We start from the raw sequence: 14,602 nt of genomic DNA on the forward strand, positions 1-14,602 counted from the left end.
GTAAACCTGACGTTCTACCACTGAACTATGGTGCATCTAACTTGAAAAATAGTTAATTTGTATGTATTTCTAGTTCTGGTGAAATGGGTAAGGTTTCATAAGTGCATGTCTTTGCATGAGAAGATTCTTGCATATCTCAGGCCTGGTTACTTCCTAGCATAGGAGCCAACTCCTAGGGGCCGGGGTGTGTGTCTTTGCCTCCCCCATAAAATATTTGAGTGCCCCCCGCAAAATGGTGTGTGTGCACCACATCATGTGATCAGTTATGTGGGGTGTGGCTTACCTGTTGTTGTTGTTTAGTCGTTTAGTTTTGTCCGACTCTTTGTGACCCCATGGACCAGAGCACGCCAGGCACTCCTGTCTTCCACTGCCTCCCGCAGTTTGGTCAAACTCATGCTGGTAGCTTCGAGAACACTGACCAACCATCTCGCCCTCTGTCGTCCCCTTCTCCTTGAGCCCTCCATCTTTCCCAACATCAGGGTCTTTTCCAGGGAGTCTTCTCTTCTCATGAGGTGGCCAAAGTATTGGAGCCTCAGCTTCAGGACCTGTCCTTCCAGTGAGCACTCAGGGCTGATTTCCTTCAGAATGGATAGGTTTGATCTTCTTGCAGTCCATGGGACTCTCAAGAGTCTCCTCCAGCACCGTAATTCAAAAGCATCAATTCTTTGGCCATCAGCTGTCAAGTATCGAACATTTTGCAATCTCCCATGGGGAACAAATCACGGTCGTCTGTCTTCCTCCTGCATCGTGTGCAGTTCTTCTGCATTTCTACTTTTTGCTAAAGCAACACATGTGCAGGGAAGCAAAAAAGATACCAGATCGTCCCAATACACACAACACACACTTATTCCTTGGGAAAGCCATGGCAGTGAAAATGTCACCAAGCGGGTCAATATTTGTAGGTTAGATGCATACTTGGTTACACGCTTCTCTTTTCTGTAGGTGTTCCAGTGGATTTGACCGACACCGTGAAGAGTGGTTGGAGTATGGCTGTGACCAAGAGGTAAAGTTATAGTCAAAGTACTTAAAAGTATGAACGTATGCAACCCTGGCTCCGTGCTCAACCAGTGTCTCCCACCTCTGAGTTTCAAACTATTGATACCCCCATTTCCTAAGAGGCTGAAAGTCCTAGCTGGGCAATCTTTTTTCAGCCAAAGGGCTGCATTCCACTTCTACATAGCCATAACATTAATTATAATGGTGGAATGAGATTCAGTCGATTCGCCCTTATTAACACAGGGCCATGAGCCGTAATAATAACCCAAAGTGTTTGCAGATTAAAGAAAAGAAAGAACACAAGGGAGCCTGCAAAATTTTGCAGCAAATTGTTCTGCTCACATTCTGTTCCCGCTTCCACACAGTTTTCCATGTTTTCCTGCCAACAATCCGTCAGCATTCCATGCTCGCTGAGCATGTTCAGTACTCATTGGGTTGTTTTGGGAGCTTGCCCCCCCCCACCTGACCCCAAACCATTCCTAAATATTTTTAGGAAATACCTCCCCTTGCACATGGGAACATATGCAGAGAGAGAGGGATCAACGATGTCCACAGTGTTGGGAGTAAAGAATGAAAACAAAAGCACAGGCAAAATTATGGCAAGGAAGCTTAGTGCAAAAAAAATAACACAGGAAAGGAGATGGTTGGATGGATAAGTGTTTAGTGGTGTCCAAACTTTTTTCAAAGAGGGCCAGATTTGATGAAGTGAAGAGCTGTGGGGGGCGACCAAAGGGCCAACCAAAGTTGTTGAGGTTTTTTTAGGATTTTACCCCAGGAGTAAACTGCCACAGGGGCTGGATTAAACCGACTAGCGGGCCGGATTATGCCCCCGAAACGGACTTTGGACATGCACTTTTAAAAAATGGCAGCCAAGCAATTCCAACTGCTAGGGATGGGTGAATCTGCCCATTTTAGTGTCTCTCCATTTCTCATGGTTCTGTTCTTAAGATCGGTTCTCCAGTCTTTGCATCAGTTTAAGATTATTCTTTTTAAGATTAAAACAGAGTTGGTGGACATTCTGTAGCCTCCTTCTGAAATCCTCTTAACTTTTCAGACCAGAAATATTCCGAGGGTTGGTTGTTGTTTTTCTGTTGAGCTTTTTGCTGAGCTATTGTGCAAGAGTACCCCTCCGTAAAGCAGTGTTGTAATGTGGCAACACTGAGGAAGCATTGCAGAATAACTAATAAAATTGAACAATGTGCGTATGGGGCCAGTATAAATAAGTCTGCCACTAATGCGCTATGGTTGCGTCAATGGCATGTGGCAGATTACATCCACAAAGAAGCACCACCACCACCAGAATGACTGGTTCGGGCTTGTCGTTTTAGTTAGAAGAGAAGACCTGTGCTGACTTTGAAGACGATGAACATTACTACTCAACACCTCCCAGCGACAGTCCCTTCACACCACTCAGAGAAGACGTCACCACTTCTTCTTCCCACTTTGTTGACAGCCTAACTACAGAAGGTACCAGCCAGGGTCAATTGCTATGGTTGGAGTGGGAAAGGGAGGCCTCAGGAAGATGTCCCCCCCTGTGTTTCCCAAACTTGGGTCTCCAGCTGTTTCTGAACTACAATTCCCATCATCCCTAGCTAGCAAGACCAGTGGTCAGGGATGATGGGAATTGTAGTCTGAAAAACAGCTGGAGACCAAGTTTAGGAAACCCTGCTGTGGATTATTGTGTATCCTCTCAGATCCATGAACAAGTTTAGTTAATTTTCAGCACCTTGAGAAAACCAAATTTGCTTGAGGTGAGCAGTAATAGCTAAACTAATCAGTTAGAAGTTGATCTAGGCTTTTCACACAGTTATGAATTAGAATTGCATTGGCTATACATGTGCAAACACAGTTTGAAAGTCCCATTGCGCTGAATGTCTAAATTTAACATTTGGATGAGTGGAAAAAGACTGATAGAAAAGTGTGGTCTTCTTGCTCCAAGCCCTCATTTTAGGTTGGCTGGAGGCATCGCTTCCAGAGAGAGACCAGAGACCTTTCGTTTTTGAAATTAACTTGTGGAGATCAGTGTGTCATGGTGACTGCGTAAAACAGAACATCACCCCAGACTAATTAAGTTTCCTCCAGTATGAGAAATTATGTCATATTCCCCAGGATCTTGTGCATAATATGCCTAGGTTAGCATCAAAACCACTATTCCCCTCTGTGGTTAGCAGCAGGTACCAGTTCAATTTTGCTGTTTAATAGTCCCTGTCGCAAGCTGCTAATTAAAATAAATAGAAAAGAACATTAGTAGTTGCCCTTCAGCAGTGAAGGAAGGAGAGGAAAAAATTCTTTTGTGACTGAGTTGACTTTGAAAAGAGCTAATAAAATATGAGGGAAGAGCCACGCTGATGGTTTCCAGTTGACTTTTTGATTCCGGGCAGGGAAATAGTTTTATTTTTATAACAGCGTATTAAAGCATGAGGTTAATTTCTTAGCTTGGTTTGAGACAAAACAAATGCACACACAACAGCCATCACCATGCTACTGGGCCTCAAATCTCCCTGGGACTCTTACCCTCTGAAAAGGCATCGTGAGGTTATCGAAAAAGATGATAACATATGTATGTATGATGGTGTGAGACTGATAAAATGATGAAACTTGTACGTTTATAATAGGAATGTTCTTCTGGTGGTGAAATTGAAACATGAAATAAATCTAGGCCAGCTGCGAAGACATCATAGAAGCCTTCTTTCAATTTTTATCTTTTACCCTTACAGTCCAACTCCTTGGAACCAGTTAATGGAGATGATATTTATGAATGTGGCTGACATCCTAGTTATTTGGATGCCATTTGTGCCTTCCCCTCTTGCCTATAAAAGCAGAGCCCAAATAATTTCTTCCAGGGGGTGCTGTTAAGTGACAAGAGGAGAGAAGATGTTTCCTTCTTTCTTACTCATTCCTTCCAAAGAAGCAGAGCAGTGGTAAAACAGGAGAGAGAGTTATGTCCTTGCTCAAATGACCTCTCCAAGTAAACACTTCATGCTTTTCTGAATAAGCTGTGTAAGCAGACAAGAGGATGAGCAAATGATCTCGCTAGAAATCCGGTCTTCACAAGCATATGAGAGAGAGAGAGAGAGAGAGAGAGAGAGAGAGAGAGAGAGAGAGAGAGATTGGTTTTTTTAAAAGTATTCTTCTTCGGAATAATACTAATCTTTTATAACATGCAGTTAGTGCTAATTCCATACAGTGGTACCTTGGGTTACATATGCTTCAGGTTACATACGCTTCAGGTTACAGACTCCGCTAACCCAGAAATATTACCTCGGGTTAAGAACTTTGCTTCAGGATGCGCGGCGGCAGCAGGAGGCCCCATTAGCTAAAGTAGTGCTTCAGGTTAAGAACAGTTTCAGGTTAAGAACGGACCTCTGGAACAAATTAAGTACTTAACCCGAGGTACCACGGTATAGGGATATAAAGGTAAAGGGACCCCTGACCATTAGGTCCAGTCGTGATCAACTCTGGGGTTGCGGCGCTCATCTTGCTTTACTGGCTGAGGGAGCCAGCGTACAGCTTCCAGGTCATGTGGCCAGCATGACTAAGCCACTTCTGGCGAACCAGAGCAGCGCACGGAAACGCCGTTTACCTTCCCGCTGGAGCGGTACCTATTTATCTACTTGCACTTTGACGTGCTTTTGAACTGCTAGGTTGGCAGGAGCAGGGACAGAACAACAGGAGCTCACCCCGTCATGGGGATTCGAACCACCGACCTTCTGATCAGCAAGCCCTTGGCTCTGTGGCTTAGACCACAGCGCCACCCGCGTCCCTTATATAGGGATATAAGAAAACGTTAAGTGTGGGGCCAGCCCTACCATTAGACAGAGTGAGATGACTGCCTCATGCGGCAGATGCTGGGATAGTAGCCCCCAGACTGTTTCTCCTGATTCTTCTGGCTATACCCTTCTGTTGGAGAGGACAGAGCTGTGCATATCATATGGCCTGGCCTACATCCCTGTAACTAGCCAACTGGTCTCAAGTGTGGTGAAGGATTCTTTCCTGTTGCTGGTATTGAAATAAGATTCAACCACCAGTCCAGTCAACTTCTGTACGTGAAAAGGTATATAGAGTTGGAAGGGACCACAACAACTATCTAGTCCAGGGGTCAGCAACCTTTTTCAGCCACTGCCCCTCAGACCTTGTGGTGGGCCGGACTGTATTTTGGAAAAAATAATGAACGAATTCCTATGCCCCACAAATAACCCAGAGATGCATTTTAAATAAAAGGACACCTTCTACTCATGTAAAAACATGCTGATTCCCGGACCGTCCGCGGGCCGGATTGAGAAGGCGATTGGGCCACATCCGGCCCCCGGGCCTTAGGTTGTCTACTCCTGATTTAGTCCAATCCTCTGCAATGCAGGAATATTTTGCCCAACGCGTGACTCTGAGATTAAGAATCTCATGCTCTACCGACTGAGCTGTCCAGCTTCCTTTCCTTTTCGTCCTGTTGCTGCTTAACATTTCAGCAACCCATAACACAGCAAATCTGCAATTAATGTGCAGAATATTTCTTTCTCTGTGGTTCTTTCTCCTCTCTAGGAACCAGCTCGACCACGTTAACCCTTCATTTTCCAAATAGTATTGCCTTTATATCTGTTTCTTCCTCCACCTTGCAAGTTGGTGTGGGGGATCATGATCCACAGTGCATCAAAGGATAAAGGATTATTTAACCCTCCCCCCCCCCCACAGACACACACCACAGCCTCCTCCACTATATTTCGTGAGTGAACACCTGGCTGCAATTGTCTGCAAGCAGAGTTGCTATTCCCTACCTGCATAAAGCAGAATAGCAACCACTGGATGCTCTTAAATGGATGCTTCCACATCTGGAAGCAACAAAGTTCCCCTTGTAATTTTTAACTATTCATTCATTCATTCATTAACAAAACACATACACAGCATAACAGCAATAACAAGCAAAATATCGAGCAGTTAGATGGATGGAGCAATTAAATGCCACAATTTTAAAAAAACCAAACCACAGTCCTCCACAGCCAGGCCTATAAGCCATTCATTAATTCAATACCACATTTAAACCATGATGTTTTTGAAAAGTACCTTGTTTTCAGGATTACCAGCCAGACTTAGGAATCTGAACCCTCCGAAAGACTTTGCCAAACCAGCCTATATCTTCTTTTTGTTATTGTTTTTGTTTACTTATAGATGATACGAAGTTGAACCAAAATCCAGAAGACGGTAAGTGCCTAATTATTTCTTGGCCTAGTGGATATGCAAATGTGTGGGAATGTCCATGTTCTGGGGATGTGAGGTGTGCCCTGAACTCCTGTTTCACCTGGGATGACCATATGACTAAAGGTAAAGGTAAAGGACCCATGGACGGTTACCGTATTTTTCACCCTATAGGATGCACTTTTCCCCTTCCAAAAATGAAGGGGAAATGTGTGTGCGTCTTATGGGGCGAATGCAGGCTTTTGCTGAAGCCTGGAGAGCGAGAGGGGTCAGTGCACACCGACCCCTCTCGCTCTCCAGGCTTCAGGAAGCTCTCCGCAAGCCGTGGGAATCATAGAATCATAGAGTTGGAAGAGACCACAAGGGCCATCGAGTCCAACCCCCTGCCAAGCAGGAAACACCATCAGAGCACTCCTGACATATGGTTGTCAAGCCTCTGCTTAAAGACCTCCAAAGTAGGAGACTCCACCACACTCCTTGGCAGCAAATTCCACTGTCGAACAGCTCTTACTGTCAGGAAGTTCTTCCTAATGTTTAGGTGGAATCTTCTTTCTTGTAGTTTGGATCCATTGCTCCGTGTCCGCTTCTCTGGAGCAGCAGAAAACAACCTTTCTCCCTCCTCTATGTGACATCCTTTTATATATTTGAACATGGCTATCATATCACCCCTTAACCTCCTCTTCTCCAGGCTAAACATGCCCAGCTCCCTTAGCCGTTCCTCATAAGGCATCGTTTCCAGGCCTTTGACCATTTTGGTTGCCCTCCTCTGGACACGTTCCAGTTTGTCAGTGTCCTTCTTGAATTGTGGTGCCCAGAACTGGACACAGTACTCCAGGTGAGGTCTGACCAGAGCAGAATACAGTGGCACTATTACTTCCCTTGATCTAGATGCTATACTCCTATTGATGCAGCCCAGAATTGCATTGGCTTTTTTAGCTGCCGCGTCACACTGTTGGCTCATGTCAAGTCGTGCAGCTCTCCCACGGCTTGCGGATACCAGCCTGTTCTGGGGACTGGGGTCAGGGGAAGCTCGGGCTTCCCCCACCACAGCCCCGCGCCTGGGGGGGGGAATAATTGTTTTTTCTTTATTTTCCCCCAAAAAAACTAGGTGCGCCCTATGGGGCGAAAAATACAGTAAGTCCAGTCAAAGGCGACTATGGGGTTGCGGAGCTCATCTCGCTTTCAGGCCGAGGAAGCTGACGTTTGTCCGCAGACAGCTTTCTGGGTCATGTGGCAGAAGCGGCTTAGTTCGCCAGAAGCGGCTTAGTCATGCTGGCCACATGACCCGGAAGCTGTACACCGGCCCCCTTGGCCAATAAAGCGAGATGAGCGCCGTAACCCCAGAGTCTGTCACGGCTGGACCTAATGGTCAGAGGTCCCTTTACCTTTAAAGGCACTGTGGGTAATGGTACCCACAAATGGTGTACCTTTCAGCCTCTTTTTGATAACTGAACAAACAAAGCTAGCCTGGCTGATCCTTGTGGGTTGTTTTTTTTCTTTTGTTGTGGCTGTATTGGAGTAATTTGCACATTATCCCCCCAACCCTTATGAAAACTTCCCCTGAAGGTTTGAGAGACAACTTCCCTGCGGAAAAAGTAGAATCCCAGCTCCATACAGGAACCATTGTTGGAATTGTGCTGGCAGTCCTGCTCATAGCAGCCATTATTCTTGCTGGGATCTACATCAGAAGCAACCCTACATCCCACGCTGCTTTGTTCTTCATTAAGGTGAGTTTAACAGCGTAGTAAGCCCCATTGAGGCTTGCTTCCAGGTGAGTGGGTGTTAGATTGCTACCCAGGAGCCACTTCTCTCTCAACACTTGAGAGGATTGCCAGTAAAATAAAATTGTGACCCAAATCCACCTCTTGATCCCTAGCCAAGTGTTTTCCCTGCTGCAGAGTGCAATTCTCCCTGGAGATAATCAATTTGAAAAATGGTTGGGCATTGAGAAAGAAAATGACAAACCTTTAGGTTCCCATCTCCTCGATCTTCTCTCCAGGCTGGTCTTCACCCGTTCCCTCCCTCTTTGGCACCATCTTAATTTGATATGTTACCCCAAATAGCATCAGAATTCCCCCTCCCCATGTTGTTTTGAAAATAAAATTTTGAGCACCAGATTCAGTACTTGCTGAATACTGCTCCACAGTTTTCTTTGTCCTATATTTTCCGCATTCCATTTGGGGTCCTCAGCAGCAGTTCTGATGCTCTGAAGTGTACCTAAGGTCCTATACCTGAGCAATCTTTGCAGGTGCTATTCAAGAAGAAGACACTAAAATATAGAATATAAAATGGTGATGGCTTTACCTTTGAGGCTGTAATTTTCATGATATTACTTCTACAAATATATTTATGCATCTGGCAGAATTAGAAAGGGGGAGGGGGAAGGAACTCTCCCAAATACACACGGTATTTATACAAAATGAATAAAACTTACCTCCGGATAATCACTGCAATCCAGAACCCTTTATGCAGTTTGATATGCACACAAAGAGCTTCTGTGTGGCCAAACCGCCATGTTTTATTTTTATTTTTCAGGCAGTGGGGTTAGTTCTCTGCAGTGCCTGTGCATGCTGCCATATCCTTCCTTTTGATCTGTATGGAGATCAGGAAGCTGCCTTATACCTGGCCAACCTATTTCTCCATCCAGCCCCGAACGGATTGGCAGAGGCTTTTCTAGGGTCTCTGGTCGAAGTCCTTCTCATCACCTGCTTACCCAATCTGTAAATGCAAAAGATTAAACCTGGGACTTTCTGTATGCAAAAGCATAAGTTTTGCCACTGAACTGTGGGCCTCATCTTTAGGAAGGACAGCTCTGTGCACAACAACTCATGCACATATCAGAAATCACTAGATCGGTTTCCCCAACCTGGGGTCCTCTATGTCAGGAACGTGGCCCCCCAGAGTGCAGGGGAAGAATTTGACTCAGAAATTGAACTAAGTGAACCAGAGATTGACTCTGCAGATGTGACCTGGCTGACAGAGTCGAGGAAGGGCAGGTCGACCCCCTTTCCCAGGGAAGACTCTGTTAGCTCTCAAGAAGAGGGAGAGTTGGAAGACAGCCAGAGCATTGCTAGGCAATCAGCAGATAAGCAGAGGTCTGAGTCTGTGTTGAGTAGAAGTGGGGAGGGGGCAGGCCAGCCTCTCAGTCCTCGTTCTGGGTGACTGCATAAGATCAGAGGGCAACGGAAGGGCAAGAGGGGAAAGGCGGGAGTTTGCCATCCTTCTGCTGTGGGAGGGGTGAAATTTCAGACTGACCAACTATCGTAAATGCGAGTAGGCGAGAAGCCGTGCTCTGGATGTGTCTTTTTGTAAATAAACATACCTAAAACTGCCGGAGAGTCATTACTTCTTATCATGGCTTGATAGACTGCCAGAGGTCATTACACTCCAGATGTTTTGGACTGTATCTCCCATCATCCCTGATCACTGGCTATGCTTGGTGGGGACTGATGGGAACTGGGGTCCAGAAACACACAACTTTAGGAAAGCTGATGTAAAGTGTGTATGTGTGCAAATCGTGACAGCCAACCCTTTTCACATACTGATGCCCTTCTTTTCTTCACGCCACAGCAGAGACCGCACCAGTGGCCTGCCATGAAGTTCAGAAACCACTCGATGTACACCGAAGTGGAGCCATCTGGCCACGAGAAGGAGGGTTTCGTTGAAGCGGATCAATGCTGAAGAATGCGTCTTCTTCTTTTTTTAATTGCTCTCGCACCTTTAAAACGTCACCTCCCGTTTCCTGTTTGTTTCACGATGAGCACAACTGAGGAAATAGCAAAAAGGGGAAAGTAAACACCTAAAGAGACCCTCAAAAAAGAATTGAAATGGATACAGGAGGACCCAAAAGGCATGCAGGTTTAGCGTGTGGCTCTGGGTGGTTTAGCGGGGAAAGTTACAATGGAGTCGAAGCTTTTATTGCAGAGAAGCCCACTTCATATTGGTTGTTTTCAGGTGTAGCCATCCACGGCTGATTTCAGTGCCAGGGAGAAGAAGTCTAAGTCTGCACTCTTCCTGCTTTTCTCAGGCACCTGAGCCGTATGGTAAAGAAGATGCTTTTTTTTGCCTCTGTGTGTTATGGAGGGTATTACGCATAATTTTTTTAAGCCCCCAGACGGTGGGAAAGCAAATACATTAAACTGTCCAAAGAAAGGTTAGGGTAGGGGGAAATCTAGGCTTCTGGTGGGAGAGATTGACGTTTGCCTTCTGAATAAACCCTTGAGAGATGCTTACGGATTATAGTTAGCATGGAACAAGTTGGTCTGCCTCAAATATCTCAGTGTCATTGCAGCACTTGCGGGATGCAGCGCCTGACATTTGTGGCTTGTGGGGAGCTTAATCTGGGCCTGAAATGCCACCTTCATATTTATCGGTAATAGCGGTATAAATTTGAGCCACGAGAAAGAAAGCATTAATTAAGGAGGCCTTGCAATTGACAGTAATCACCCCAGCCAGAGGAAAAAATACGTATCAAACTTGGCCTCAGACCCTGAAAACAATAATATGGTTTGTCTTATTTCTGCTGTGAATGACCAACTCCACCTCACAATTGGCTATATGACTTAGCTTTCTTTTTCTGGGTGTTTTTTAAAGAGCGAGTTCTAGTCATTGGTTTCATTAGTACTTTATGAATGAGAAGGAGAAAGGTCTACCTTATCTCAATGAAGGGAACGGAGGGAATTAAAGCAGATTCTCTCTGCCCAGTCTGTCTGATCCTACTAACAATCAGATTTTAGTTAGGAAGCAAGACCTGGTCTTTTTCAAGGGAGTCTCGTGGCACATATAGAGCTTATTTTTTCTTGGAAACGGTGACATTCCTGTTCTGTCCTCTTTATCTTGTATGATGGTTACCCCATATGTTTTCCCAGTGGGTTAGGGTGATAAAATGTACTTGTAAAATTCTGGTACACATTCCTGAAAGTGCTGCTACTGGACAATCCCTCCCCCCCCCCAATCTAATTTGGATACAACACTATGTGATGCAAGGCATGGTTGCTAGCCCCAGATTTTCCCACTAGCTCCAGCTCCCTCCCAAGGGAAAAAAAATCCACATTGAAAGTCAGACTGTAACAAGTATTTTGATGTTGAAGTTATTGCGAGCATATCTGTATGGCCACAAGAGAAATATGTGCCTGAGCAAATTTTGCACGTATCCTAAGGGCTAGCTCACCTGTTACAGCAATGCAGGGAGACCGCGATGACCCACACTTCTTATCCCATTTCTTCAGGTAATATTTTGAGGACAAGCGATGTGACCCCATCACATTCGGTGTTTGCTGCTCTCCCGGCATATATTGACTGCCCTGTGCAGGGAAGCGGGAAAATACTGGGAGCATGTTGACACTCACTGCATGATACGCCTGCTTTAAAATTACCGGGAAACTCAGGGAAGAGATGTGTGTCGGTAAACTGCCGTGCAGAAGGTAACAAGGAGTTTGGCTCTGAGAGTTCAAAGCAGGCTTCTCCAACCTTCCAGGTGTGCTGGAACCTCGCATCAATCCCAGGCAGCACAGCTGGGGCTGATAGGAGGCAGCGTCCCAAACATCTGGAGGGCGAAGGCTGGTTTAAAACAAAAACGTTGTACTTTGCCATTTCTGCATATGGTCTGGGGTAAAATAAAATAAAAATAAAAACGGGCACAAAGAGCACCACAGCAGCCGGGCTGCCTTGGTTGGAGAAAGAGAGAAAAAGCACCGAGAGGAAGTACTACTATTATTATTATTATTATTATTATTATTAGACATGTCTCCTAAACTTATGCATCTATGGGTGTTGTTGCTTCATTCCGTATCCAGGCTGAGCCTATCTGTCCCAGGGGTTTCCTCAGGAGCTAATTATCTAATGTATAGTACTACGTAACTGATTTTGTATAATTCTATAACCGTGTAGAGCTATAGATGCAGGCAGAGTATAAATGGGGCTATTACCAGGGTTGTGGCGTTTTCTCCCTGACCTGACTTTTTATTTTAATTTTAAGAAAAGTAAAAACGCATGCATAAGATGCAACACAGTCCAGCAATGCATCCCAGTGGAACTTTTTCAAGACAGTATGTACCATATTTTTCGCTCTAGAAGACGCACCGGACCACAAGATGCACCTAGTTTTTGGAGGAGGAAAACAAGAAGAAAAATATTCTGAATCTCAGAAGCCAGAACAGCAAGAGGGATCGCTACGCAGTGAAAGCAGCGATCCCTCTTGCTGTTCTGGCTTCTGGGATAGCTGTGCAGCCTGCTCCATAAGATGCACACACCTTTCCCCTTACTTTTTAGGAGGGAAAAGGTGAGTCTTATAGAGCAAAAAATACGGTATATGCTAGCCTATTTATCACAACCACTGGTGTGCTGTATGGAGAGTGGGGTGGTGGCAAAGAAGAGATCCCTGAAAGAAACAAACAAACAGGATCTTATATTTGTTCACCAAGCACTATTATGCAAAAGGTGGACCACAGTCATAAAGGCTTCTTCCGGACGTGGACAGTTTTTAGTAGCAGACAACCACTGCTGTTCTGTTTCGAGCTGTAAGTGGAATGGCATTGTGCTTTCAGAGCCAGGACTTCTCAAACTCTGTAGTCAAGAGAGCAGGCCCCTTTCCCTTTTCTCAGCCTCAGATATGTGAGTGTGTGCATGTTCACCAGGACCATTGCAGGCATGTACAGATTGCCAGCTTAAAACCACAGCTGGGTCTTTCTTTTCCTCAATTCGGATCAAAGCTGGTTTGGAGCGAAACAGATCAAAATGCAGTATTTCATAAGAAACGGCAGGATTGATACAGGCTAGGATATGGATTGCGGATAATGTCTTGTGTATGCCACTTCCCAAACAATGGAAGCAGAGTAAATGAGAATGTGTACACTGTCTGTGGGTGAGGGAAGGATTAAATACAGTGGTACCTCGGGTTAAGTACTTAATTCGTTCCGGAGGTCCATTATTAATCTGAAACAATTCTTAACCTGAAGCACCACTTTAGCTAAAGGGGCCTCCTGCTGATGCCATGCTGCTGGAGCACGGTTTCTGTTCTCATCCTGAAGCAAAGTTCTTAACCTGAGGTAATATTTCTGGGTTAGCGGAGTCTGTAACCTGAAGCGTATGTAACCTGAAGCGTATGTAACCTGAGGTACCACTGTAAACCCTTCTCCTTTATGACATTCCTGATCATGATTCCCTCCCCTGCTGCAATTTAGGGCAAGAAGAGAAAAAAAGTGATAAGGGTTGATTTCAAGAAAGTAGAAACAGACCATAGAGAAGAAAATGGCTGAAGCCATTTTCAGACCATAGTTGGCCAGAATAGCGGTGTGACAAGCTATGTGCACCTGGGGAAATTGTGCAACTGTTCCACCGAATTTTAAAAAGTTGGGTTTTCTGAGCTCTGAGTGGGGAAAGGAAGCTGAACATGAGAGGTGGTTGTTGGTTCATAGTGTTGTACAGATGCCCTGTAAAAGGCAGTGAACAAAGTGTAGCTTTTTCGCAGATATAATTCCCAGTGTTGAAATAGCCAAAGAGTAGGGGGAAAGGATTTAATAAAGAGAAGCACAACTTGAGATGTAGTTCTTCCACTCTCCAATATAGACATGCTTTTATAGGAGTTTTAACAAGGCATTTTCGGGGCATTTCAGTACTGCATTAGAACTATAAAAACAGACACTGTGTGTCCTGGGCTGACATTTCAGGTCTCAATGCTGGCCTGAAAATCACTGCTGTCTCCATGTAACTGTTGGAAGTTCACGGCTGGGTAAAGAATCTACATGTGGAATTGCAGGTTTTAGATGTGTTGACCACATCTAATTCTGCAAAATAAAATAAAAACCATGCAAGCGCTTCCTGTAAGTCAAATGACCCATTCAGTTCATGTCCACAGCAAATAAGATCTGAGCACCAAATTCATTATCTCTCATAACAATGCAAAGCCTTTCTTTTCTTTCTTGTATACTTGAATTTACAACATAATTCAATGTTGAGGAGCGTGGGGTGGAAAAGCTTGTGGCAAGATGTTTGGTACGGATTGTCTGCATGAAATGCAGTATTGATACTAATATATAATATAAAATATTAATTGTACTTTTGGGAATTGCTTTGGTTTTCAGAATAAAAAAAGAGCAAAGATCATGACTGATGTGTGTTAAATTGAAGAATTTTCATTGTTAAGATTCGCCCATATGGTGGTTTTTAAAAGCAAAACAATACATGTATCCAGTGCACACCTGATCACCAGGGTCCACTTTGGAGAGTGATTTCTAAGTTAATTCCTTGTCTCACCCATCACCTGCCTGCTGCAAAGCTCAAATTACAGGGGAACAGAAGGGACCCCAGCCTCTCAAACTTTTTGTTTGTTGTTGTTGACAGCCCCCTTAGCTCCCATTTTTGGAAGGCTATAAAGGGGAGGCTGTAATTAAGCTATAATGTAGATTTCAGCGGGTGGCGC

The 14,602-nt window shown here is 44.8% G+C and overlaps 1 protein-coding gene across 5 annotated transcripts in view; it reads left to right on the forward strand.

Annotated features, from left to right (window-relative positions):
- PLXDC1 (plexin domain containing 1) overlaps positions 1 to 14,277 on the forward strand; it is a 74,033-nt gene extending 59,756 nt beyond the window's left edge. For 4 of the 5 annotated variants that reach the window (XM_082194418.1, XM_082194414.1, XM_082194417.1 and 1 more), the window contains 5 exons: positions 943 to 1,003; positions 2,325 to 2,463; positions 6,157 to 6,189; positions 7,750 to 7,910; positions 9,754 to 14,277. In XM_082194418.1, the coding sequence (XP_082050544.1) occupies positions 943 to 1,003; positions 2,325 to 2,463; positions 6,157 to 6,189; positions 7,750 to 7,910; positions 9,754 to 9,864 (505 nt within the window). In that variant the 3' untranslated portion in view covers positions 9,865 to 14,277. The remainder of the gene's footprint in view (positions 1 to 942; positions 1,004 to 2,324; positions 2,464 to 6,156; positions 6,190 to 7,749; positions 7,911 to 9,753) is intronic. The other variant, XM_082194415.1, reaches the window with a different exon arrangement.
- Positions 14,278 to 14,602: the final 325 nt, after the last annotated feature.

This window comes from Podarcis vaucheri (genome assembly GCF_965113315.1).
Source record: "Podarcis vaucheri genome assembly, chromosome: 13".
Taxonomy (NCBI): domain Eukaryota; kingdom Metazoa; phylum Chordata; class Lepidosauria; order Squamata; family Lacertidae; genus Podarcis; species Podarcis vaucheri.